Raw genomic sequence first — 26,833 nt, 5'->3', positions numbered from 1 at the left:
AGAGAGGGGAGCATGGCATTTAGCTGCTGCTATACTACCGCTCTGATAAAACCACCTCCCTCGCTGGACGGTATCATCTGCTGAAGGGTGTCAGAACTGTTTAACCGTGAAGCAATAAGGAGCAAAGGTTTTTGGTTTGGTTTGGTTTTGGCAGCCTTATCTGCAACGTGCCAGACATCTGAAGGAAACCGAGTAACCACAATCATTAACCTGGGGCCAGCGCGGTGATTCAAGGTCTTACCGTGGTCGCTCTCCGTTCCCGATCGCCCCCAGTACCGGCGCCTGCGTTCTGGGCTGTGGGCGTGCCGCTCTATTACCGCTGCTATAAATCGAGTGTTACTAACTGGGAGAGAAAGAAACAGAACTGGTTTTAAAGAAAGTGCTTTTACTGAATTATATCAGTGGGACAAATCAGGCACAGGGGAACAGGCTTTCTGCAAACTAATTCTTCTCAAATACTACTTCTTTTAAGAAGACTGTCAAGCGACAGAGGAGTAGGAGTAAAGAGATGGTGTTTAAATGTGGAACAGATCAAGATCCAGTCGAACTCATTCACCTCACCTGCTTGGATTAATAGAAGTTAGAGAATTACTGTGCCAATGCTAAAGAACCTGTGGCAGCACTGAAAGCCGACTCAAAATGAAACTAAGAAGGACTTGGAGAAGCAGTAGATGCAAGCCACGAAACTCAGATACGCTTGTTTTTCACTCTTTGAGTGTCGACACAGTTTCAAATCTTGGGTATTGTTTTAGTTCTGTTTTAGTGAGGGCGCAGGACAGGGATCTGGTCTGACTCCGGGGCTCGCCCAGAGTTTAGGTGCACCGGCTCACCTTACGGCACACCAGTATCATACGCAAAGTGCCATTTTTACTGAATGGTAAAGAAGTACAAGCATCCCAAATCAATGCAAATAAGATTTACTGCCACATTTGTTGAACGTACATGCCAGACTTGGTCTCTGCTTTCCAAGGCCGAACAAAGGTAGGAGTTTTCCATACCCTGTACTGTCACAATTGCAATTTTTAAGCTGATCAGAGCTATTTCTGGAAGTGGTCGTGATGGGGGGGGCGTAAGGGGCAAACCTCCTCCACACATAATTGAGATTAGTCTTTTAAAAGTAAAAAATGTAATTTTTCAGCATGAGACTGAAGGTGCACTGGAAGTTACAGTTTAAGTTAAAACATTGTTCTGTCATTTTCTACTGCTAATCAGCACAGGGCTTCCTCACGTATTTTTAATTCTAGCGTATTAAGAAAACAAATGGCTCATTTAATCTAACTTTTTTTTTTTACAGCAAAGTGATCTGGTACTTACTGATTCCTCTGTCTTCATGGCTGTCATCGTCTCTCTCGTCCCTATCATTTTCCAGGTTCGACATACGCACTGACATTTCTACACACCATTACAAACAGAAAAATTCAACTGTTAAGAGAAAAATTTTGGATCATCTTACTAACGGCTGTCACCCTGGTAATATAGTGGAAGCACTTTGCGTTACTGTGTGAAGAGATGCAGTCTGAGCTTGGTGTGCGCTTTTTCCAAGCTAGGTGGAGCGAGGGATACTAGGAAAACGACACACCCCACCTCCCCCTGGAAGGAACAGGCTTTAAAGTTTTGAAGAACGTAAACCGATTCAAAACAGAGCCAGGTAATTAGCCCTGATCACACTTCTCACCTCTCTATCTTTCTCCCAGTACCCTTTCTCCCAAACACAGTTTTGTCTCCCAGACTTCAGTGGCTTTATCTATGTATAGCTATCCCATGAACATCAAATGGGCCAGAAGCAGGGAACACAAGTAAAAAAAAGACATCCCAACAGCCCAAGTAGAAAGGGTGTGAAAACTGTTGTACTCCCAAAAGCACCACTCTTGTGCAGAAATAAACATACGCCATCGGTGTGCTAGGACAAGGTCCAGAAAGCGGTGAAGCTGGGCTTATCGTTTTAGCTCTAGAAAAAGCATCAAGAACTGCACGTTGAGGTTTTTGGGCAGACTCTCCGCGGGCGGCAGCAGGTCTGCCTGCACCCAGGAGAGGGCAGCAATACACAAGCACCCTGGATGAGACCCGATTTTTATAAGGGTTGGCAAAAGGGAAATAAAATGGGGTGAAGCATTGAAACCCAACCAAGGAAAGAGGTTTTGGATTTTTTTTTGTTTGGTTTTGTGGGGTTTTTTGGTTTGGTTTTTGGTTCTTGTTTTGTTGTTGGGTTTTTTTTTTAATTCCCACCCTACTATTTGTTTCTGAAGCGTTATCAGCTCACCCTGGGCAGCCAAAGGTGACATGTGCTGGTGACTCCTCCGATGTATCTGGTGGCGATATGCGTATACTGCTAGGACAAGCACCATAATGCAGCCCATAATGCCTCCAGCCACTGGGCCAACGGGTGCACTTTTGATCATGTTCAGGGTGATCACCTCATCTCCTAAATCAAAAGGGACAAAACAGAGGGGGGGAAAAAGTGCTCTGCAGAAAGGTTTAAACCAACGTCTCTGAAGATCAGAGAAGATCTTGAAGGCTTTCCAGGTGCTTAACTGCGCACAGGCAGGACAGCACACTTTAAATAGGAGAAGAAATTCAGAGAGGGTACATCTTAAAGACAGGAATGTATAGCTACACTCAGCTACACGTCAATATTTTCAAAAATGCAATACCCACAACAGGCCTGATGCTACTTCTTTACTGCTTGATGCACTATTCATGCTAATTTACCACTAGCATAAGAGACAAACGCGTCATGTGAAGCATGCTCTGACACTGAAAGTGCACGTTACTGAACACAAACAGTTAAATGCAGCATCCGCTCAGAAAGGCAGAGTTACCTATTGCTCCCAAGTCATCCACGTACGGGCTCTTCGCTCCCACAATGCCACCGAAGCATTCCTTCTGAGGGGCACAATAGGACTTATCCAGATGGGTCTTCCCGTCACTGTCTACCATACACCACTCGCAGTCCAACACACCAAAGCAATCCCTGAAAATTAAAAACGAAAGAAGACCGTATTTATTTTCAAGTTCAACGCTTCTCGTTTGGCATAGCTCAGTCTATTTTAGAATTGCGAGACAGAGGGAGGCCAAAAGCACCAGTAAACGCTCACACACGTAACGTTTGGCCACAAAAAACTTCTCGTTAAAATGCTCAAGTATCATATGGGGAAGCTGCATCTTCCGCATGCATCTTCCAAGTCTGTTTGCTTTGGTTTTTTCCTCCATCGCTCAGCCTGAGCAAAGGGAGAACTTCCTACTTGTAACTCCTCCAATAAGACATTTCTCAGCATGGTGAAGTCTGACTACGGTTCCACCCTTTTCCTGCAGTCCTTTGGAAGATGGAAGAAAGGATTTGGAAAGTCTGGTCAGAGCACGATATGTTCTAGCAATCTCAGTTCCCTGGAGACCGCTCATAACTAGCCAAAAATAAGCCCTCAAGCTTCTCTACATAATGCCAGGAGTAGGACAGAGAAGCAGGAAACTAGAAGCTGACAGGCAGCTACCATCTCGAAAGTGCTCCAAAGTCACCACCGCGAAAGTGCTGTCTGCTTTCTGTGAACGCTTTAGTCCACACTTTTCTCCAGAAGGCAAACAAACAGAGCAGCACTATCCATTTTGCCAGGAGGAAGAATTCGTTGTCCTTTCAACAGCAAATCTTCCACTTGCACAACCCTCGGCTCCCAGAGTCACAAGTGTGACGGGAAAGCCATTTGGTTGCTATTAATGGCGTTATGTGACTCAAACGGGAACGCTGAGGTCTTCTGTTTCCGCAGTGCAGCATAATGTCATCACTGGGGTGTGCTATAGTATCTCATTCTGGCATCATACTTTTTTTTTCCTTCTCTTTTTTTCTCTTTGAAACATGTAAGGAAGAGCTATTTTCACTTAATTATTTCAAGAACACAGTATATTTTGAGGGATGGAGAACGCCACTTTACCCGCTCTCTGTTTTCTGATTGCACTGAGTGTTAATACACTGCGGGAGAGCATCCTGTAGGCTCGGATCGATTGCTGTGAAAGTCATTGGCTCCTGATGAACTTCACAACTCGGATTCCTATGTCGGGGCAAAAAGTAAAGCCTTGCATTACAAAAAGTAGTCAAAGCACAATCAATGGAAAACATCATTTTTACCTATTACATATCATCTGCTTAATTATACTAAAAATACTGTCTATTCTATCCTGTATCACCTGTAAGTTAGCATGAAGAAACAAGTAATTTTGTTAATTAACTTCTGTCACATGCTGTTCCATCGGAGGAGTTCGTCCTCACCTGCTTTCGGCGTTAGTGAGGTTGCCGGTACATTCATTTACCTCCAGAGGGCACTCGCAAGGGCACTCACATTCGTTCTGTTCCATTCTTCAGGGGCAGAAAACACACAGAAAACGCATCAGACATTGCACCATGACTTTAACCCCGCAGTGCAGCTCCGTAACAGCAGTTCACCACGGAGAAGGCTGTTCAGTAACCTTTCTCCTTCCCCCAGGAACACAGGGATTGCTCTATTCTGCACTGGGACTGAGGACAATGTAATAACGGAGCCTCTCTGATCTCTTACCCGAAATATAAAAAGCAGACAATGCCTGGACAAGTCTCAGATCTAGATGCAGCGATCCCTCGTGCCAGTGCAACAAAGACGTAATGATGCTGGTGTAGGCAAAATCTCCTGCAAGCACCAGGATCCCCTCAATGAAAAATGACGTCAATCCACATAAAATCGTGGGCATTAATATGCCAGAACAAAGGGCCTGATCCACAGACAACTGCCCCTGAGAAACTCAATCTGTCGTGGTCTTTTAACATTATCTACCCCAACATGTCAAGAACAAACTACCCTGCGTTTTAATACACCGACAATATGGCAAAGGATTAGAGGTATGCTAAGTCACCATGCCTCTTACAGATAGCATAGGTAAAGTAACTAACTGTTGTTTTCGCTTCAGTTTTGCACTGCATGTTTTCATTCAGCTGAAAAATGCATTTATTTTATATAAACCTTGAATCAAGAGAGAGGGAAGAAGGTCATTTCCAATCTCCTGCTCACCTGTGGCAGTTGAGGCAGAGTCTGTCCACCATACTGCAGGCACAGAAAGCAAGGGAATCGCAGGTCTCGTTGACGATTCCCACGAAGGCGTTGGTGCCCGGGATTCTCGTCAGCCTGTACTTGGAGCAGTGACTGCCGTGCACAAGGTTTGTCAGATCACCCTAGGAAAAAAACCAAATAGCGTCAACGGTGTAGCAAGAAACCCGTTGTTTTAGGGAGCCGAAGATTTTCCCCCTTCCAAGGAAACCTACAGAGCTGAGGGAACACAAATGCACGGCAGTGCCGCCTTCACACATAAGAGGCTTATAAAATTGTTCATCAACCTGTTGAGTTTTGCTTCCGAGCTACCGCTGGGTGGAAACACTTTGCTGAAGACAGAAAAAAAAAAAAAAAATAGGCTTAGCTTGTAAACATTACGAGATGTGGCAGCAGCGTTGAGTCCGATACCCCGCCGACAGCAGGTTACGTTTCACTCCTTCGCATCGCTCACCGACCCGTCCCCGCTGTGCCAGCCATCGGTGACCTCTGCAAAGAGGCTCTGCTCTGACGGGGAGGCACCATCACGACTTGTTGAAAACTTCCTGGCACATCTACTATAAAAAAATACACCGCAGCACCGTACAGCTGTGATCTGTTCGGTAGGCAGACTCATTCTTGGTTCCTATTTGCGTGCCACAATCTTAAGATTTTGCTCTGTCCTATACAATTTCCTTTACAGTAATACACTTTCTATTTTGCATTTCAAGTGTGGGGAAAATGTTTAAGCCTACCTGACATAAATCAACGTATTCTGACATAACTTTCAAATATTTTTGACACGCATTTCCCACCTTCTCCTCCCAGTAATAATTGAAAAGTATTGTTTAAAGAGCAGCTTCTCCCACAGAGCTTAACATCTTTTGAATAATTCTGCAGTGATCTTGCAAGGGCGGATCTGTGGCGATGCTATCGGCCGTCACGGCGCAGCGAGAGATGACAGCCCCTGGGCTTAGACCTCTCAGCGCGGCTCAGCACAAGAGGAAGCTCACACACGACCCGCGGGGACCGCAGAGCATTCAGGTCTCCACCGACTGCGGTCTGACAAATGATCCTCTGTGAATGCTCATGTACGTTGCATCAGTAAATGCATTTATTTGGACGCCTAACTAACAGGTAAGTTATTAGAGACCGTTACTGCCCGTGTCACAGGAGGACGTGACACTGGTCAGCGTTGGAAGCCAGAGGTCAGGTCAGAGGATCCAAAGCAAAAAATCCCAACTACTGCTGGAAAGTCCTCACCTAACGACAGAGAACTGCTCTCATTTTCACGATGCTGGATGAGCCTTTGCAGACATCAACCCCAGCTGGCCAGCGATCACATCCATAATCCCTTGTATGTCAACTGACTCCTCATGCAAGCGCAGTTTGCGCCGTCCAGATTGCTGATTTTGTGTTTGGAGAGGGTGAACGGAGGCCAATCCACACGGAAGGCTGGCTTCCAGCCTCGGCTGCTGATCCTGGCAAGGATTTGCGTTTCCACCAAAAGAAACCCAACCCAACCAAAGTACATTCAAAAGCAAAATAAAATAGAAAAACACACTTACCACTAAGCTGGTATTAAATTTATAAAACCGCTGAACTGTTCTGTCACTGAAGCTGTTGCAGAGGTTTTTCTTGACGAAGTTTGGGTGGTTCAGAATATCATTTGCTACCAGAGGCTCCTACGTGAAAAAAGTAGGATTTTATGCCTTTGAAATCAGACACAAGCAGCAGCTTCTCGACAGTCCTTACCACCTCAGAAATTAGAAAAGGTAGGAATAAACCGAGAAAAAAGTAGCCCGACCTTGTGCGTAATGTGCTGTTGCTCCACCGGTGCGTGTCCTTTGGGATCGATGAGGGTTGGGTGTGCCACGAGGTACCCTCTGTCCTCCATGATAAAGCACCTGCCCACAACAAACAAAGCGGAGAGCCTCCCATTAGACCTCCTCGGGCTTTAGAGGTGAAATAAAACATGATCTTAAATTTACAGCTAGATGAAGAATTCTGAAAGGCTTCCATTTATTAAAATAACAGGGCCATTAAACAAATTCACTGCAAAACATCTTTAAAGAATATATCTGGTATTTCCCTGAAGCTTTTAAATCTGTTACTGTTACAGCAAGCCTGGACCATCAAGGACTTGAAAATGGAACTGATTAGAAACAGAAAGGAAAACTGATCAGTGCGTTGTCTTGTCTGATCAGGGAAGATCCAGAAATAAAGGAAGCATCATGAACTTGGAAAGCTTTAACAGTTTATTAATCTACTATGTTACTAATTAAACAGAGATTTCACACTCTCCTTTAAAGACCTTCCGCTTTAGAATTCAATTTTAATGGGGAGATCAATCACTCCTGTTCCATTCTCAGCCTTCCCAACCTTTTCTCTCCCTTTTCAGCTCTTCCCATTAGTTTCCCGTGTGATCTCAGGGAAACGATGTCGGATCTGTGCCCCTTTCTAGAAACCAGTGTGCTGCGAGGTTTTAATCCGTAATGTTTCCAGCATCTCCCCGTTTCCATAGCCGCAGACAGCCGCGCTGGGGAAGGTGGAGGAGCAAGCGGCACCGGGGACGGCACAGCCTGCGCCAACGTCAAGAGAATCGGTGGCCGCAGAAGGGAGACGGGAGGAGGTTAATGCGGCCACTCAATGCTCCCGAAGAGCTCAGCGGGGTAGCAGCCCCGTCCCCGGGCGCAGCCCCGGCCTCCTGCCTGGAGCCGGCGGACGCTTCGGGCGGCTTTAAACTCTGCGATTCCCATGGCAGTCTGCTATGTAAAGCTCTACCTACGTCGGCTTACGGCGGGGGGAGAGCAGATATAATTTAAAGCAATCAGCACAGCATAGATGGGACTGTACACTTTAGGTATACAAAGGAGCCATGAAAACTTTTAGTTGGATTTTTTTTTACTGCCCCAAACTGTTTGGGGTTTGCATTAGAAATTCATGTAGTGATGTTGCACTTTCTCTTTTTTCTGAAAGATGCCATAGGAAAGAGGAGAACGAGTAGGCTTGTGACTACCCCAGAATGACTGCAGAGAGAAAAAGCTTAGTAGAGATACATTAAAAAAACCCAAACGCCTGCCAGATAGTTACAACAGCTGTCTCTTAGTACCTGTGTGCATTTACGCAGAGGCTGTACGTGTTCGATCTGGCTTCTGCGTTAGAATGGTCTAACAAAGCTTTTAACAATATGCTTGAAATTCCTCATTTAGGGAATGCAGAAACAGAATAAAGCATCTGACCCCGTTGATTATTAATAGTTTTTAACTGGGGGAGGGGAAGGAATGCCAAATCAGAAATCCTGATTATTTTTTTTTTATACACCATAAAATATACTAAAAATACCCAAACCAAACCAGAAAAGAACTGGGAGGATGACAAAAAACCACTTCCCTTCCCAAGTTTAAGGTTTAAAAACAAACAAAGAAACAACAACGATGCCCAAACCATGTTACCACGTTACTCCAGATCCAAACCAGAGTCTCTCCCTGCCCCCCCCGCCATGATTTTTCAAAAAAGAGTAAAGGAAGGAGGAACAACTAAGATACACATAGGTTTAAATAAAATCAGATGCTCCAGGTGAAATCAGACTTCTTCTGACTAGTGCTGTGCTATGTATTCCTGAGAAAAATACAAGAAAAGTGTAGTTTAATAATCATAGTTAAAATGAGAAAATACATCATTATTACATGCTCACAGTAACTAAATAGGCAAAATGAAAACAAACAGAAGAGAATGGGAAGTGCGTTCATTTAAGAAAGAATGTTTTTTTTTCCCAGGATTTCAGTGAAGTCTAAATATAGCCAAAAAAAATAATCAGTTATCTTCCGTTTTTGTATTCCTGCAGACTGTTTACTTAGCTGATAACAGTTTGATCTTGAATAACAAAAAGGTCCACATCATCTTTATGAGAAGAACAAGCACAAATTTTAGTGGAAATCAGAGAACGCACACTGAAAGTAGCAGAATCCTAGAATAAGTTAAGTTGGTAAGTACCTCTGGGTCATCTGGTTAAAGGGAAAAAAAAAAAAGGCTTTAGATATATACTGCCTGGAAGGAAGGGCTTACCTGATTTTGTTTCCTCCGTCCTGGTTACAAACTGGCAGCAGGTCCATGAGAACTTTGTAGAAGTATCGCAGGGTGAAGTCAATGCCCATTACTGCCACCGAATGTCCTGAAGACATCTGTGCACTGCAAAGAGGGGAGGGAAAAAAAAAGGAAAAAGGCTTTCCTGGCTGTATTAATTATTAATATTTTACTTACTCAGTTCCCTACTTGAAAAGGGGACTGGCTTCCCTGGCATATAAATGACCAGCTCAAATCCATACCTCCACACCGAAGCTCAGTTCACCCTGCTTGTGTTTAAATGAACAGTTATAGCAGTTGTAAACGGAGCGAACAGTGTCTTAGCAGTGTTAGTTATTTGCTGCAAATCCTGAAGTCTCTTCACTTAAATCGCACCTCATACAACCAGAACATGGAGGAGACAGGAGACAGCCCAGCAAGGACGGCATCACACCCAGGAACCGACCCTTCTCCCCAGGGGCTGTTTTCCCTTGGCTCTTACATACACCTCTACCACCTATACAGATTTAATATTTAGCAACATAGATTAGGATTAAAAATTCCCCACTCGCACAAACGAACGCAGGACGCAGCTCCTGCATTTCTAGCAGCCAAATCCCCACCGCCTCGGGGGGTTCACGTTCTGCACCGCTCCTCTTTGCTCAGCCCCCAGCGTTAGGACCTGAATATGAAGCTGCCATAGACATTTTCCTAAACCCCTGAAATTCCAAAGTGTAGGAGTGATTCTGAATTTCAGCCACAAAAAAGCAGCTGGCCGAGGTACAGACATGAATGAGGTTACCTTGCACCAGGCAACGAGGTGGTATGTAGGTGCTGGTTAATGAGCACCGTGTTAAATGCTTCAAATCACATCCTACTAACAGGCCAGTTATCCGTGCTAGCTGGAATTAAGCAGGAGTCATTCACGTTAACCTGACACTGCCTCCCACTGCCTACGGAGTGCCAAGAGACATTTAAAACCGTATCGCTTCACAAATGTTCTGATTCAGTGTTTTTCCCCAATGTAGGGCAACCATAAAATAGACATTTAGGGAAAGCGCAGAACCTGGAGTCTCTGCGGATGCTCACCAGCACTGGCAACAAGAGCTGCTGTGAATTACAATATTTCACCCGTACTGAAAATGCGCTTGCGTTCCTATTTTTACACACCAGTTCGGGAATATACACAGTTGCCTTAGCAACCGATACACCAAAGACCGACAAAACAGTCTCGGGCTGATGTGTGGAAGGGTATTTTCTGACAGCTCTGTAAGTGTAAAAAAGCGCTACTTTCGCTTAGTTGTATCGTTTTAACTCTCCTCACCATCAGTGAAGCAATTGCAAGAGCTCTCCTGGCAGAAGCACAGTCTTGACATTTGGCTGAGATCATCTGGATGCTGAAAGCTCCACATAGAAATTATATTCTATTTATGTTGTTATTTTTCCAAAACTTCCTGTCCTGGCAAATTCCCACCTTCCCCACAGGAGAAACATCCCGATACTCAAGACCTCGTGAATGAACGCACTTGAACTGAGGCGCAAAACCCCACTGGGCGGCAGCTGGGCATCAGAGCAGCGAGGTTCTGGAACAAAAGCCTTCTAATATAATAGTAGAGGAAAATAACTAATATTTATTATGGCGGGTTATGTAAAGGATTCTATGATGCGGTGGTGTGCAGCACCCTGAGGCTGGACGGAACGACCAGGGAATCCCTGTCGCTCCTGCTTCTCAAGGATTGCTTCCTGCAGCACTGAGATGGCACGGCCAGACCAAGCTGCCTCTCACCCCTCCAGGACACAAAATGATCAGCTCATCCTCAAATCACGGGGCGTGCTGTTTTGCACCTATGTGGGCTTTACGCTGATGACAAAGGAGACGTGTTTGACTTGCTACTTTTTAAAATTTACTCTTGTAAATAGGAATAAAGAAGTTTAGAAAAAGAAGATAACTGAATGGCACGGCTGGATGATACAAAGTAGAGGCTGCTGGCAACCCCCTATCCATATAAAACCAGCTCCGTTTACTGGACTGAAGTTTATTTGCCTTTAAAGAGGTACAGTGAAGATGCAGTCAAATCTAATTTGTAGATTTATAAATATAGATTCTAAAAACCTGCATTTAACTTATTTTTAACATTACCCATTTCATGGAGAAGGAATGGGGAAAAGGATGACAGCGAAGCAGCACAGGTACATTTAACTGTATGTGACAAGGCATCACGCGATGAAGTTACTGCTCTGTCCTAACAGACAAAAAGCCATTAGGAATGCTGTAAATATTTTAGCTTCGTTTTTAAGCATTAAATCCTTCTGGTTTGCTTGATGCAAGCTGTATTAAATAACTTCTTGCATGAATCTTCTATTCCCAGCCTCCAAAAAAGAAATAAGATACACGTAAAATGGGGACGAGAGATAAGCGTCAGTTCCAGATAAACTAATGCTGTTATTTAAACCCAGACAGCAGTTTCTAATGCGAGTATGCCTATTAATGCTACTGATTCCTCCCCCACCCCTCTGCTTTTTTTTTACCTAAGACCTCTTTGGGGATTATAACCGCATGTGACTATAAGCTTTAGAGGTCATATTTACCCAGGAATCACACTCGCATCTGCCAAACTTTGTTTAACCGTTCTTTAATCATGTTCTAATAACCCACATGAGCTTTAAGTTCTTGAAGCTCACTAAACCATCTCTTACTAGATAAAAGACAGAATTTTGATTAATTGCACTTCTCTTCTTACAAAAGTGCTTATTTCCCTTAAGTAAATTCCTCTGTGAGAAGCACCACGCAGGCGTTAGGCCTGATAACACTCCTGCCAGAAAAGACAGGCAGATGTCCTGTGGTGGGAAATCCCAAACAAAGCCGAGATGTCTCTGAGAAGAGTAGAAAAGCAGCGTCCCGAGCTCTGCTGGCTTTGTGATCTGCATTTACCAGCGCAACGTTAGAAGTTACCTTTGCACCAGTGGGCTATTAGATGGAGTGTGTGCAGAAGCCACATAGTGAAAGTCTTGGAGGAGACTCCGTGTAAAAAAACCAAATGAGTAACTACCATTTCTGAAACTCTTATGTTAGAAAGGTTTAGTACATATTCTATAAACTGACCTCCTTTAAACAGCCTACATCTCAAACCAAACCTCAACCTCAGGCTGGGGGCCTGGCCAGGAGGGAGCTGAAACAAAAAAACCTCTGGTCCTCGAGGAAAGGGTCATTCCAGTACTGACCAGATGTTCACAGAGAGACTGACTCCACTTCTCCCGGTGGTAATATTAGCTGTACTGAGAATAAAGGGAACACCGAGATTCTCTTGATCGACTTTGAAGGAAGATACATTAGAATTTCCCCTGTCCTTTTTTTAGGCCATAGAAGACTAATTAATAAAGAAAATGCTTCTTCCTCTATGGCTATGATGTTCATTTTGGTTTTGATCCCAAAGGCACGGGCTCCTGCTTCCACTCTGATGTGTTTTCTGCAATCCTGTAAGGGCAGTTGAAGGTTTAAAGGCTTCTCCTCAAGTTCTTCTTACTCCTGAAAGCCCCTGTCCAGAAGTGCCGAATTTAAACAGCCCAGGCGAGGAGCTCCCCCAATGCCGGGAGTACGGACAGAGCTTTAATTAAAGCAGTCCTGTGGACTGACCTCCATCTGCAGTTAGGTGGATCTGCTTTGACCTCTTATTCCCTTCCGAACATCACCCTGGTACATACAACGTCAGAAGTGTAAGTGTGAGTAACTTCAGGAAATTCAGAGATTAGCTGCCTTGATGAAAAAGTATTTGACTACCAGCAGAGAGGGAACATATCCCCGACTGCCTAATGAAAGCAATCCCTCTCCTCCTCCTAGGCCCTTGTCTTGCATACCTGGCATCTCATCTCATCTTCATCCAGGAGCACATTCTCCCCAATCAATCTTTTTTTCTATATGCTGCTGTTATTCGTATATCAATAAAGCTACCAAATATAAACCTAGTCATACAACATGGATTTCTGACAGTATTTCAATATACTATTTCCACTGAATCTACACAAGGTTATATTACATTTCATCAAAAGCACTTTAAAAACAGGTTTGGTTTCCAGTTCTTGAACACACACACAGGAGTCGCTCAGCGTACTTCTCTCCTACCCAAAGCACATCCTGATAATTGAGAGTATTCTTGCTTGACACAAACCTCAAAAAACACAATTTACCTGGAAGAATGGACTGTGTGACTGATCGTAACGACGTAGCCTGCCCCTCCAACATCTAAGTAGGGACCAGTAAAGGTAATTAGTCCTGGATTAGCCACTGCATGCAAGTACCTAAGGGCAGCCAAAAGAAACACTCATCATTAGTGAAAAAGGGTTACTGTAAACTTTAAGACAGTATCCTTGATTTTGCAGAAACACAGACAAACATTGAATTCTGTACACTGTGAACAATGTGCTACCAAATTAGTGTTTCTTAATATTAAACAAGCACCTAAGTATGATTAGGACCCAGACCTAAACCCGACTTGCTCAATAAATGGTTCCTCAGTACCTACAACTGCATTAAAAAAGCTCAATTTACTTCTGCACGGAATACTTTTAACGTCATTGTAGACATTTTTCCCCAGGACAACGTATGACTCGGTGCCAGCGAAGTCTCAAACTCAAAGCAAACACTGGCAAAATTATTATGTTGCGAACGCAGGAGAAAGGACGTCCTGTAGGCAGAATTCACGCGTGAAAATCTGGAAAGATGCCAGAAAGTGATTACAAATTACAATCTCTTTTAAAATTTACTGTCAACATAAAAGGAGCCACAGCCATGTCAGATATCTTCCTACTGTCATAAGGAAGTTTATAAAACATTCCAACTGTTGGAAACACTTTTGTGTATGCAAGATCTATCACTTTGCTTTCCCCCACCCCACTATATATACTAACCCACGAGTCTGGACTGCGCTGTGCAAGTGACTGAATTCTACTTTATTACTAGCGCTTTGCTTGCATCTTCTTTCCAAAACGCTGCCATTTGGCTTTATATAAAACCCAAGACACTACGGCATGCTTTTTCAAAACCATGGTTTGAGAAAATCAGTGAAGTGTAAAAACAAACAAAAAAACCCCTCCCAAAATCAGTAATGAAAATAATTTGACATCTTTTAAAATGGAGACAAGGGATTGTAAAAGTGCGTTCTGTTAATTTACAACATGAACGCACCCCGTTTATCTCGCTACAAAAAAAGAGAGCAAAATCCCATCATCTTATCTGTCAGCAAAAGCATAAATAACAACAAAAAGGAAGAAAACCTGAAGAAAAGCTAATCAGTAGCTATGGTAATGATTTTTTTGAGGGAAAACATGGGTCAGGAGAGCTACAGCACGGCCAACAGCAGGAGCAATTCCGAGCCTTCCCCGTCCAGCCGGAGGGTTGGGACCCAGCGCTGGCTCGTGCCTCTCCCAGCGTCCCAGTGCGGCAGCACCTGGCCGACTCCTTTCAACAAAGCGCACACGTCAAAACAGGCTCCAGAGCGCTCTCGCGTCGCAGGCTCTCATTTGTAATGTATACAAGTATTGTCCCAAATCAGATAATAGTGCATAATTAATAGCGCAGTCGAGCCAGCAAATTCCTGCTTTAAATTAGCAAGGAAACCCGCTGTAAACAAACAAACAAACAGACTAAAATATTAACAACCAAAAATGGCACAAGGAGCTGAAAACACTCCCGAATTAGCTAATCCCTAAAGGGGATGCTCATTTTCTGAATATTTATATTCCCATCTGCTGTAGCAGGGATATGAAACAGAAACTATCACTTAAAATAAAAAGGGTTGAAATTAGAACCAATAAAGGTTTTAACTAGCTGTATTGAAGCACCAAGTCTTTTACCCACGATGAAAACATTTCTAGTTAAACAGTTTATTAGCTGGCCATAAAAAAAACCCAGGCTATGAAACTGATCCCAAGTATTTTCCTTATTGCCCTCCAAGATTAGCCAAAGCTTTGATAACGGGACCCTAAAAACTCACCATTGTCTCCTGGTGGGATCAAATGCTTTGTCCATGAGGGAACCGGGGTAAATTCGGAGCACCCCATTGGGGGTTGCTATGTAACGGCGCACAATATAACTGCTCAGGTTACTCATTTCCATTTGTGTCATCCATTCATCTGTGACGTGACTGGTAGCCATTACTTCATTTCTGACAGAGAACTGCAAAACAAAGGCGGACCTAGCAGGGTTCCTCTAAGACTTGCATGAAAAGATAATAAGCTGCTCGCGGGGTTTCCTAAAGAGCGATCGGAGATCATCTAAACTCAATTACTTGTTTAAAGTCTTCTCACACCAGACGGATCTGGCACATTCCAAGCAAAGGAAAAGGATATTATAATGAAATATTGTTGTCGTTATCTCTGCGGCTTTTAAGAGTTTGCTTCTTTACTTCACGTAAATATAAATACTGCTCCGCTCGCACACAAAATAGAAATTTCTCATTTATATGCTTAAGAACACAGAGATATTTCCGCTCAGAATTTACTGTAGCTTTACTTTTTGCAGTGTTTATTTCAATAGCTGCTTATCAACCTTTTCCCCTCCCTCTTGGGAAGGAAGCCCTCTCCTTCCTCTCTTCTGGGCCCTGAAGCCCATGGCCATCTCTCCAGGCATGGGAATACCACTCCAAACCACCACTCCATAACCCTGTGAGCATAAGGAGATCAATGTTTCAGGTACTCCCCTCCTGGACGGAGGTACGGGAGGTGAGGAAATCAGGGTATCCAGGGCAGACCAGAGATGTCAGCACCGAGGACATACCTTCAGGCCAGGATTGGCAATCAGGCGCGTGTTGTCGCTGAGGTACGCTGTGTAATGCTCCACCATCCGCTTCGTCTCGGGCTGGCTGAGATGTTCGTATGGAGAAGAGAAGCTGCCCGCAGAGAGCATTACCGTAGGGCTTTCTGAAAATAGCAAAATACGAGAAAGTTAAGGACAACGAATTGCACGCATTGCACAGTAAACACATTCGTACCACGAAAGGGTATCTGACGTGGTGTCCTAGCTGAGGACACGTGGAAGGAATTACGCCGACGCACTCCTCACTCTCTCCCACGCTTCAGTACGCAAAGTGCCCAGCTCCTTCAGGTCACGGGTGGACTGTGAGCGAGGGCAGGAAACGTGAAGTTTTCCACCCAAACCAGAGCACTTACCAGCACAGCTTGCCTCCCCGGGCACTGACAAAACTTAAGGTTGCACACGAACTACCTTTCTTGCTTCAAAATACAGAAGTCACAAAGTTTTAGTGCCCTTGTTCTCAAAGTCTAAACAATTTCTGAATTTCCACTTTTCGAAAGATTACAGAAGCTGTTTTCCCTTAAGAAAAGATTTTATGCTAAAGAACAAGAAATTAATTATCCATGTTTAGGCTAGATACAGCATAGGAAAACGAAAACGAGCACTTTCAGTTACAGATAATGAAAAAATGGAGAATTACAAGTGCAGAAGAGGGAGCTTACCAATAAAAGTGTAGCGGTCTGGGGTGATTTTCAGAACAGACCAGAAAGTAAACTTTCACTGTGCAGAAACTGCAATACCAGACAGCTTTTTCTTTTTAAAAAGAAAAACGATTATGATGATGCAGGGCGGAAGGTTGAGAAGAATGCCTTTTCTGAATATTTGACCCATGGAACCCGGTTTCCCCGTGTGTAATGGTCTCCAGAGGAAAAATTTCACTGGAGTATGTGAAGTGTTCTGCTTTTATTCGCATTCCTCTAAAACACATCACCATACATCCAGCAACCATATGTACTGCAGTCATCACTTACGAACTTCTATTATAGTCCTTCATCTGCTTCGCAGACCAAATACTCTGATGTGATTGCATTTTACTTTGCATGAAGTTTTTCCACTTGTCAGCTTAGTACTGTGTTTTTTGGATATTTTCCATTTATATCTTGTCTTTCTGGATATAAGATAATCAAGACTAGGCACCACATTAAAGAAAGAAAAAACCCCTGTATTTTAAACAATTGGCAAAGCAATTTCCATAGGTTTGTCAAGTTCCTCCATAACTCCTCCAGTCTAATCTCACTTAGCTATTTGTGGAATTGCAATATAGCTAAGAAAATATCACAACTGTGCCGCTAATCCACCATGAGACCTTCAAACCTTGCTACAAACAAAAGCACTTAATTCAGAACTTCTTGTAATATAGCACAGATTTTAGCAAAACCCCCAAGATTAATACTTAAATATGAAAGCTTGCAACTTATGATGCTTATATAAAAAAACTTCTATGTTCTTAGGATATATTATGCTTTTGAAGTTCTCTGTCCTTTCCAGACACTAGAACTTGTACTGCCATGGAGACTCTCCCTCTTTCCAGTAATGTTTGAGCAACTACTGAAATTAGTCAGGTAGAGTAGAATCAGTTTAGCTTATCAAAAGCAGGAATGCGTCAGTAACCCGAGAATTTTTAAGCAGGTAAGGAGGGTCTGGAAACCATCACACCACTGAAGTTCTCAGTTTCCCCCAACGGACTTAACTTCTGACTTCACATGGATGGATGGTATTAAATGCTTATGGCAGTGAAAAACTTGCATAAATCCAAAGTCAAAAGAATCGTAGTCCTGCATGACCGGCCAGGACTTCATCCTACTTATGTTATTTGTCAATAAGCTGCTTTACAGCCAAGAGAAGAGAACTTAGTTTTAAGCTTGGTGAGACCTCTCTTACTCTCCCCACTCCACTTTTTGGGAACTTGATCGAGCAAGACTCACGGTGCATTTATCTCGTACTCTGAGGAGCAGTCCCGCTGCGTTCATCCATGCAAGTGCTCGCCATTGAGCGGGGTAGCTATGATCAATGAAGAGCTATAAGAAGGTAACAGCTGATGAGAAAATCAGCCTTGGAAATAAAAGCCTCTCAAGAGGAGAGTATTTCCAGTGCTTTGTGAGAAGAGTTTTACGTTCTGCTGCCACACTCTACAGAAACATGCACGAGGTGGTCAAGACGAACTGCAAGAAAGCTTTACCTAAGGTAGCCAGCTGCTTGAAGTGCAGGCAGGCGTTCGGCTGGCCCAGCAGATCCAGTCGATGATACAGGAGCTTGCTGCTGGGGACAGTGTTGAGATTCTTCAGCTGTTTAACAGGTATTTCTGGCTGTATTACCACGACACACAGAATAAAGGATGTGTCCTGGACCTGAAAAACATGGGCAAGTCATCAAACAGAAACGAAAAGGTGGAGGAGTTACAGAACTTATTTTCTATTTAGCATTCCTTCTCTTTTCTTTAATTGCTCATCTTGTCCAGTTCTGGAAGGCAGCACCACACTTCGCCGTACTCTCAAGGATCACAGTTCCCACTCTCTCTGAAAACAGACAACTCCTTTTCAAAGAAGCTAATATGCACTTGATCCTACAGAAAACAGAGAGAAGGACTGTGCTCAAGCCATATTGGTCTCCATGCAGGATAGAGACACTTGTCTTCAGTGGTCTGATTACTGCAACTCAGTCCCATACAGCCACATTCCAGTCCGTAATCATCTTGAACATATCGGAGCCACTAAGCTGTACAAAAAATACTTTTCCATAGTCTATGCACAAAATAAAAACATTTAGTTTTCAGGAAAAAAGATTACATTAAGACCTTCGTTTTGTTGCTCAATTAGCAATAATTTCTATCCCTGTTTTGTGGATACTTTCCAAAATGTCGTTAACAGAGGAGAGGCTTCAGGTTCACAGCTGATAAAAACACACTGGTATTCCCTTTATGAAGAATACAGACAAATCAACTCTCAAAAATAAGATTTTATCATTACCACTCTTAATTGTGTGCTGCATGTGTCACGTGCTTCACTAGTTTGTATATTTTAAGTATCCTATAGTACATCAGACTAGCAAAACCTGGAGTTGTCTAGCTGCTCTGCAAGGGTGTTTGATATTTAATGTAGCATTACAACATTAGAAAATTAGCTCCAGACACCCTCCTATGTGAACTTCTGTTACACAATGACAGATTTAATCTCTTAAAACTGCTCAGCTTAATCTTTTAGGTTGGATTTAACTTAATACTGTGAAATGATCCACAAGCACCCTCTTGAGTTTGTTGGCACAAAGAAGTAGCCAATTATTTCTGGCATCAATGAAATTCACCTGGATTATATTTAACCTTAGATTCCATTTTAATCCCTGGGTCAAGATCAGTGTTCAGATATATTCAAAACTGAAGAAAGGAAGACAGCTGCTAGGAGCTCTCTTAAAGCTCTTACAGCTGGTAATATAGCCTGTTGCATACACATCGTACTCCGTTTCAATGAAAGCTTCGATATAACTAATGTTTGCAAGAAAAGTGTTACATTACAGCAAACATCATCACTTGGTACTGATACAGTTCTGCAACAAGATAGTATCAGAATGAGAAGCTGACATTTCCCTAACTATTAATTAATCGATTGTACTACTCTGCCCCAAACATAACAGTATTAAGCAAAGGAATGACTTAATACTAAACACTGCCTCAGCACTGTATTCAAATGTGGTCTCTGGCAGGTATTTACGTGTCACCTGGCTTGCAGTATGACATCCAGACCAGTATAGATTTACTTCCACTGGGAAAGCACGAGTATCATCTCTATGTAACTGTACATTACATACGTCTTATGAAATGAGCGCCTTCATGAAGAAAGAGCACACACGTATCCATACAGACACGTCTCTGAAGATGACATGGTAACAAACCTGAAATGGTAATTTCATTGGTTCTTCACTGTAACAAAAAAACTCCACATTCGTGCAGTTTCTGAGTAATTAAAACCTTTCATACTTCGATATATAGCGATACTTCATGCTTCACTATATTCAATGCATTAACGTACTCTTCAATGTAGGAACTTACTCTATGCCATCCTGCAACAGTGTCACTTTAAGTCCTTACCATTTTCCAGGCATAGCTGACATTGTAGGCTTCTTTTCCAACTTCTCTCAGTTTGTTTACATGCCAAGACAGTGAGGAGTTCACAGGAACCGTAATGATCTGGCTGCCCAGGGGAATGCTATATTGGCAAATATAACATACAGCATTTTATTAAACACTGCGAAAGCTCTTAAGCAAAACCCGTTACTGTACATCCATAAAAATATCATAAGATATGAAGAGATTAACTGTTATCTGTCTTAGGTGAAGAAAAAGGGTATGCATGCTGAAAATGCACTTGGGTACCGCCACATTTTGAGTTAAAACACATACTCAGATAAGACAAAGGCTAAAGAAAAACCCAGACCAAATAGTGGAAAATCTTCCTGACACAGAAGAGAGACATTAGAAAGAGTATCCCCCAGATCAGCTGTGGAAACCACTGCTAGCGCACCAAATGATAAAATGAAGACAGCTGGAGGAAAAAAAACCAACCAGAACCATTCTGCATTTGGGGGGAGAGAAAAAAATAAATCCATCTGAGTATCCAGATACTGTAGGAAAAGGAACTTTACCTTATATTCTCTTAAAACTCCTCTAGAAAGACTTCTAGTGCCCTAAGGACTGCTAATGTTTGGACCTGCATTACCTAAGGATGTTCTGGCGCACCAGCTCAAATTTCGGAATGTTCTCATAATGGATAATATCTGTGTGGAGCGGTGGTTCAGACAGCAGGTAGGGCCTGGTAAGGGATGGGTGCATAAGAGTGTATCCTAAAAAATAAAGACACAAACCCAGACATTGAATGCATTCTAACAACTGAGTCCAGGATGAATATTTACAGAAAAAAAAAAAGAATACAGTAACCACATACACTTTTTACAAAGGCTCAACAAAAATGAACAAGCAATATTATCATCAGAGTAGTTACAAACTAAGAACTTGGTAAGTTGCAAATGAAAGACAGCTCAACGAACCAAGCAATAAAAAGAGGCTGGGATCAGAGGAAAAGAGCTGAACACACATATACACCCGTTTTGCCTTTTGCCCTACTCATACAGAACACCTCGGATGTTACACATGTAGAAAATCTCAACAGCAAGTAAGCATTTCCACATCAAAACTCCAGTACAGACATTTCAAGTCATGAATCCACCTACAGTCTTCAGCAACTCTTAGGCAAAACTAACCAAACAACATGCAATAAATCTTTTAATGAATATTATAATTCATTACTTATAGACTATTTAGAGACTTGAGAAATAAGATTTTCCTTTTGATGGTTAATGACCTCAGTGGGAGTAGCAGAGGTTATCTGAGCCAAAAAGTTACCTTTATTATCAATGAGGAAAGTGTAGGAACCCAAGGAGTCTTGATAATAGGTGACATCTTCCAAGATATATGCGAGATTAACATCTACTCCAACAATTCCTAGCAGCAGGTTTCCAAAGTAACACGGTTTACTTACAGTCATTATCAGGCCTTAGAATGAGAGAAATAACATAAAACCATTCGCAATAAGATCTAGTTAATTATTTTTAGAGGAAACAGAGCATGCGCTTTATCATTTCAAAATGTTATACAGTTAAATTTTATACAGCATTCCTTGCTGGAATACGGACCAAAAGTGGCACGCCTACAGGGAAGCTGAGCAGGCTATCTGTCATGTCTGGCTGTTGTCAGCCACTCGCCCTAATTATTAATTTCTAAGTTTCTGATAGTGACCTAAGGTACATTTAATCAATTTATTAAAATACACAGCACAATGAATGTTTTGGGGTTTTTGTCAGTCTAGAAGTGGATGCCTTATAGATAAGAAACACATTTGCATGAAAAGCCAAGATAGTATTTTGTTCCTTCAACATCATTTAAGACAATTTAAAAAATAGGGGGAGGAGGGAGGAAGGGAATTTGTACTTGTAAAGCAACAATAGGGATGAATTATTACTCATCTAATTGCTTATTCAGAATATTAAACCTCCTCTGCTTAACTAAATCCCAATATGGCCACTTGTACGGGGAATCATACCCATAATTACACAATGGTTTGAGACGCATCTTGTGCCTGAGGTAAGAACTCTCGGTAATACCTTATTTTTCTTTACTTTCCACACCACTGCTATTTGGAAACTCAGTGACTCTCTTCCTTCAAACCAATATAAAATTCATTTGCATGTATAAGCTTTTAAGTACACTTTGAAATTTATGTAAGACTAACCTTCTCTATTGCACCATTTCTAATCCTTTTGTTGCTCAAATTTTCCATTATGCTTGGATATGGCTTTGAGAGAGAGTCATAATACAGCTTAATTACCGAGGTTAGGAAATGTAGAAAGTAGCAAGCATTCTGACTCAGAAGAGATTTGCTCGGGAATAGTCTTAAATTTGTTTTGGGACTCAACACACAAGGCAAATGTGCAACCTAAACTCAGCAGCCCTTGAAAACTATTCAGCATAACCCTGAACTACTCCTACGTACTAGCCGAGATTAAGAATATGCAAAGTCCTGAATGAAGAAATACAGAATTTGCTCAATTGTCAAAGCAATATAAAATCACCAGTGTATTTCCTAACATCCCTGTGACGGTCACATCTCTTTACAGAGCACTGGAGCAGTGCTAGAGAAATGCCAAGTGAGCTGCCCAAGAACGAGCAGGGGTAAACCCTACCACTCCGACCTTCCAAGCGTGTACACTTGAGCTTTAGGAAGGGCATCAGATCTCAAAGGTAAAAGGAGCAGCAGCTTACAACTGATGACGCTTAAGCAAATATCAGCTCAGGCAGTGGGACCCCACAGCTGGGTGCGTGTCCAGCCGGGGAAGCTCCGCCAGCACTGTGGGAGCAGCCTAAGCCCGCTCCCCACCGCCTCAACCTGCCCCCAGCAAGAACCCAAAAAGGATCACCCTGCAGTGCATGCTTACCCTGAGGACAAATGAAACTGTCTAATTTCTGTATTTCTTACACGTGTCACCTCACACATGTGCTGGTACGCTCCCAGAGGTCTCTATCGATACCTACACCTTCAGTCTCTCCATTACTGGATGCAGTGGTGAGATCAGATCAAGTTGAACACACAGTTTTTGTTAACATGGCATCTAATTTTAAGGTGAAAGGGAAGATCCATGCACCTTCCAATCACGTCAGCATAAATGAGAAACTGATGGGAGAACCAGACTGCAGACATCTGCTGCGTTAAGATATTCTTCAGGATGCGTTCACAGTCTGTGGAAAAACTTCCACAGGCTTCCACTAAATTCAGCGTATCACTCGCTCCGGACTGGCCAGGCGATCCCAGCCAGCTCAGGCTTCCTCTTCTGCCCAGTGCTGGGGGCAGACCAAGTGTGCTGAAGCTAAAGGAAGAGCTAAGGATAGCAGATTTTGGACAACAATTAATCATCTCTCTTTGTGCCATTTGCTAAGCTGGTTGCCTTCCTGCTCTTACAGAGGTCTGACTGCCAGTGTCCAGCATCCCCACCTTCACAGCCCGGCAGCAGGGAACGGATGCTAAACTAGTTGTGAAGAGCCAGTGTTTGGGGTGCAAAGACAGAATAAAGGGAACTCCAGCAGGAAGGATGACTCAAAAGTAACGTCCATGACTCCACAGGAAAGGGAGGCTCAAACGATAGTAACTTTTTCTGTCTTCCACTGTGGGGACCTATGCAATCCCCTGAGTCTACCTGTAAGACGTCAAGACATACAGAAGTACCGAAATAATGAACCCTACAATGGTGCAGCATGGTGATAGCTGTCATTTCAACGTGACAAGATTGCTTCCCTCAAGCACAAAGAATTTCTCTCCACAAATTAGATTATGGATGCTGTATATGTACACGTACATAACAACAAATTTCACCACCGAGAATCCAACCTAAATCTATCTACTCTATGCCTTATTACCACTTTTTTCTTAACTAGGCCTTCTGCAGATAAAAACCCTACTGTCATAAAAGGCTAATTTTATATTTGCCTTGGGAACACACCTAAAAGCATCATCTTATAAGACTACAGTATATTTGAGAATATGTAAGCAAAGGGAACCTAATCTCTTACGTTTTTATACCTAAATCCAATGTAAGCACTTACCGTCTCCCATTTCATCTGAGAAAGGCAGACTGAAGACTGCCTCATCGATCATTCGGTTGGGGAGGTTTGTATAGAATCGGCCAACTGTAGTTTCCAGGTTACTCAGCTGGTTTAGAACCATCATGCTTCCCTTGATCACAGGCAGGGCTGTTCGGTCCGGCACCCCATACTTCACCGAGTTCTGCTCTGCCAGGTCTCGCAGAAAGGCCAGTTCCTTCAAACCTGTCACTCCCTCTGAAACAGAGGTGCAAGAAATAGGAGGAAGGAGATAAAAGAAGCTTGATTTCCATCAAGACTTCTGTATCTTACTCCAAAGTACTGTAAATAAAAGCAAAACAATACATAGGACTGAATATACTCTAGGCTTATTTAAGCGATAAGGTAAAGTGCTGAAAGACTAGTATGGTTTTAGGAAAAGTAATTAGCTAGTACAAAAATTTAATAAGATCGCCTCTCACATACTGTTGCACAGTGCAAAAATTTAACATGCTGTTCACATCGCCACTTTAAACAAAGATCTTTTAACAAAGACTTATGTGACCCATAAATCCACAGGACAGCTCTTTGTTCTCCACCGGTGGCTAGTCCACATAAAGGACCAGGAGCATATTATACGCCCTTGGAGATAACAGGCTTTGTTCTTTAGCTTAAACATTAAAGTTTCACATTATACACTAGTCCCAGGCTCAATTCCTGCAGACAAATCAAAGAATTCTGTACATATTAGGTCTCAAACGAGTATTTAAATTTACAGTCAAATGATACATTAGCTTAAGCATTAATTTCCTTGGCTAGAGTCCGTGTGCACTTTTTAGTAATAAAACATGTAGCCTTCTTTCTGAAAATGCTTTGTTGGAAAAAGCCCAGGATGCCAAACTACTGTGTGCGTGATCTTCATATTTAACTTCACTCTTAAGTTGGGTCCTAAGTTATCAAAGCATTTCAGATTACGTTTGATGTTACATTCATGCTCCTTGGCTAATGACTGAAATAGAAGTCACGTATACTCTCATTTTGCTGCACCAGGAAACACAGGCAGCGTCAGGAAGGTTTACAGTTGCAATAGTTATCAAATTTAATTCAGTCTGGCTGCCACTAGACAATTCAGGCAACAATACTTTATATCTTGAGCAGCTGCACTGTGATATATAAGCACATAGTGGCACACAGTTTTATATACCGAAGAAGTAACATCTGGATGCAGCCTCTGGATTGCATGGGCCAAAATCCTTTAACAAACTGCTCTCAATAAGGCATGGAATTACATTTGGACGAGCTTCATAAACTAGCTGTACAATGAAAGGGAATTTTCATCCACTGGAAATAAAAAAAACATTTCTCACCATTCATAAGCGCGTAAGTAAGGATCATTACTGAATTATTGAGGAAACTATTTTCTTCATTGATGACACGTAGAGTAGCTTTTTTATCATCTTCCGAGGAATCTTTTGATGTAATTCCAGCCGAGAGATAAATTATGACCATATCAGTATCTAAAAAGAATTTTATATATACAGCAGAAAGTACATTAGATTTTTAACTCAGGAAAGTCACGTGGTAAGAGCCCTTACATCTGCTTACAACCATATATTGCCGACAGCTTCATTTGTGAGATTCACAGGAATCTACAGTGGATAAACACACTGCAGTGTTATGAATTATATCATTCATTATTAAACTTCCATTCATAGCATTTAACAAACATCTGTTTGATTCGGTGCCTACCAGCCACCCAGCAGCACTGTGGCTTGTTTCTCCTGAGCAGATCCCACGGGCACCTTCTGGCCTGGCTGCATCCAGGCAGGAGCGCGCGAGACCAGCATGCAGCATGCTGCAGAAGCTGCTCTAACTCCAGGGAGAGGGCTTAACAAAAGCAAAAAACCTGCAAGTTTCGTCTCCTGACCCGCTGTTCTTCTCCTGTCCTGCAATTCGACAGAGCGGAGCTGCGCTGCATCCCAGGGGAGCATCTGATTGTATTTCCTACACGAAAAGTGCACGGTGCTTTCCCAGCCCTTGCTGCTGCCAGAGCCGTGCAGGGGGCTCGGCATCGCTGTTGCTCCTGATCACGGGGCCCTCCTCGTCCTCCCTTCCAGTAAGGTTTGGCCATGCGATCAGCCCCTGCTCTAGCACGGTGGCGGGCACTCCAACAGTCATACATGAGAAAGACAAAAATCCCTGTAAAAGACCTTTTCACCCACTACTCCTCCTTCGTGCCCGCATTAGCACTGGTGCAATTCAGTCCCTGATGTCCCAGGATGAAAGGCACCGGACACTTTCCTACGGTGTAGGTTAGAGCGTAATGCTTGAGAAATATGACACGGCACACCACCATTCATCGTCGGCTCGTTTCGCATGAAGTTGAACATGTTTTTCAAGCTGAGTATGTTCTTGGCGAAAGGCTTGCCTCAAAGCCTTTGAACACGTAAATTCAAATCATTGCTTACACACCAACCTGTTTCATCATATTATATCTCAGTATTAAAAGTATTTTATGCATATAATTAAGACACTTGTAGGGATTATACACCGCCATGTAACCTGAAGCACATGAGGTTAGTTGCTTATATACCAACTTTGTCGTCTCATTTGGGTTTTTTTGTGGTTTTGCTGTGGTTTTTTTTTAAGTAGGTATGAATGCTTTGACTTGTACATTTTGCCATCATGACTTGAAAAGAATTTCAGCCAAAATCAGCTTTTGACACAAACAAGTAAGAGGAGCTGTTAATTTGGGGGGAATTTCTGCCTTTTGGGTTTTTTTTAGAAGCTAAACTA

The 26,833-nt window shown here is 42.7% G+C and overlaps 1 protein-coding gene across 2 annotated transcripts in view; it reads right to left on the bottom strand.

Annotated features, from left to right (window-relative positions):
• The window catches only part of CACHD1 (cache domain containing 1), a 111,180-nt gene that overhangs the window by 3,977 nt on the left and 80,370 nt on the right, over positions 1–26,833 (bottom strand). Inside the window, exons 8-26 of one of the 2 annotated variants that reach the window (XM_050900546.1) lie at positions 25,405–25,554; positions 24,062–24,295; positions 21,311–21,460; positions 20,628–20,751; positions 20,000–20,117; positions 18,098–18,266; positions 15,883–16,025; positions 15,101–15,282; positions 13,296–13,406; positions 9,114–9,236; positions 6,853–6,952; positions 6,614–6,730; positions 5,031–5,191; positions 4,259–4,345; positions 3,924–4,040; positions 2,820–2,971; positions 2,261–2,422; positions 1,315–1,392; positions 242–343 (exon numbers count right to left, since the gene is read on the bottom strand). In XM_050900546.1, coding sequence (XP_050756503.1) covers positions 242–343; positions 1,315–1,392; positions 2,261–2,422; positions 2,820–2,971; positions 3,924–4,040; positions 4,259–4,345; positions 5,031–5,191; positions 6,614–6,730; positions 6,853–6,952; positions 9,114–9,236; positions 13,296–13,406; positions 15,101–15,282; positions 15,883–16,025; positions 18,098–18,266; positions 20,000–20,117; positions 20,628–20,751; positions 21,311–21,460; positions 24,062–24,295; positions 25,405–25,554 — 2,580 coding nt within the window. Of the gene's footprint in view, positions 1–241; positions 344–1,314; positions 1,423–2,260; positions 2,423–2,819; positions 2,972–3,923; positions 4,041–4,258; positions 4,346–5,030; positions 5,192–6,613; positions 6,731–6,852; positions 6,953–9,113; positions 9,237–13,295; positions 13,407–15,100; positions 15,283–15,882; positions 16,026–18,097; positions 18,267–19,999; positions 20,118–20,627; positions 20,752–21,310; positions 21,461–24,061; positions 24,296–25,404; positions 25,555–26,833 lie in introns of those variants that run through there. The other variant, XM_050900547.1, reaches the window with a different exon arrangement.

This window comes from Gymnogyps californianus, chromosome 8 (assembly GCF_018139145.2).
Source record: "Gymnogyps californianus isolate 813 chromosome 8, ASM1813914v2, whole genome shotgun sequence".
Taxonomy (NCBI): Eukaryota; Metazoa; Chordata; class Aves; order Accipitriformes; family Cathartidae; genus Gymnogyps; species Gymnogyps californianus.
This window is presented reverse-complemented; position numbering and strand designations above follow the sequence as displayed.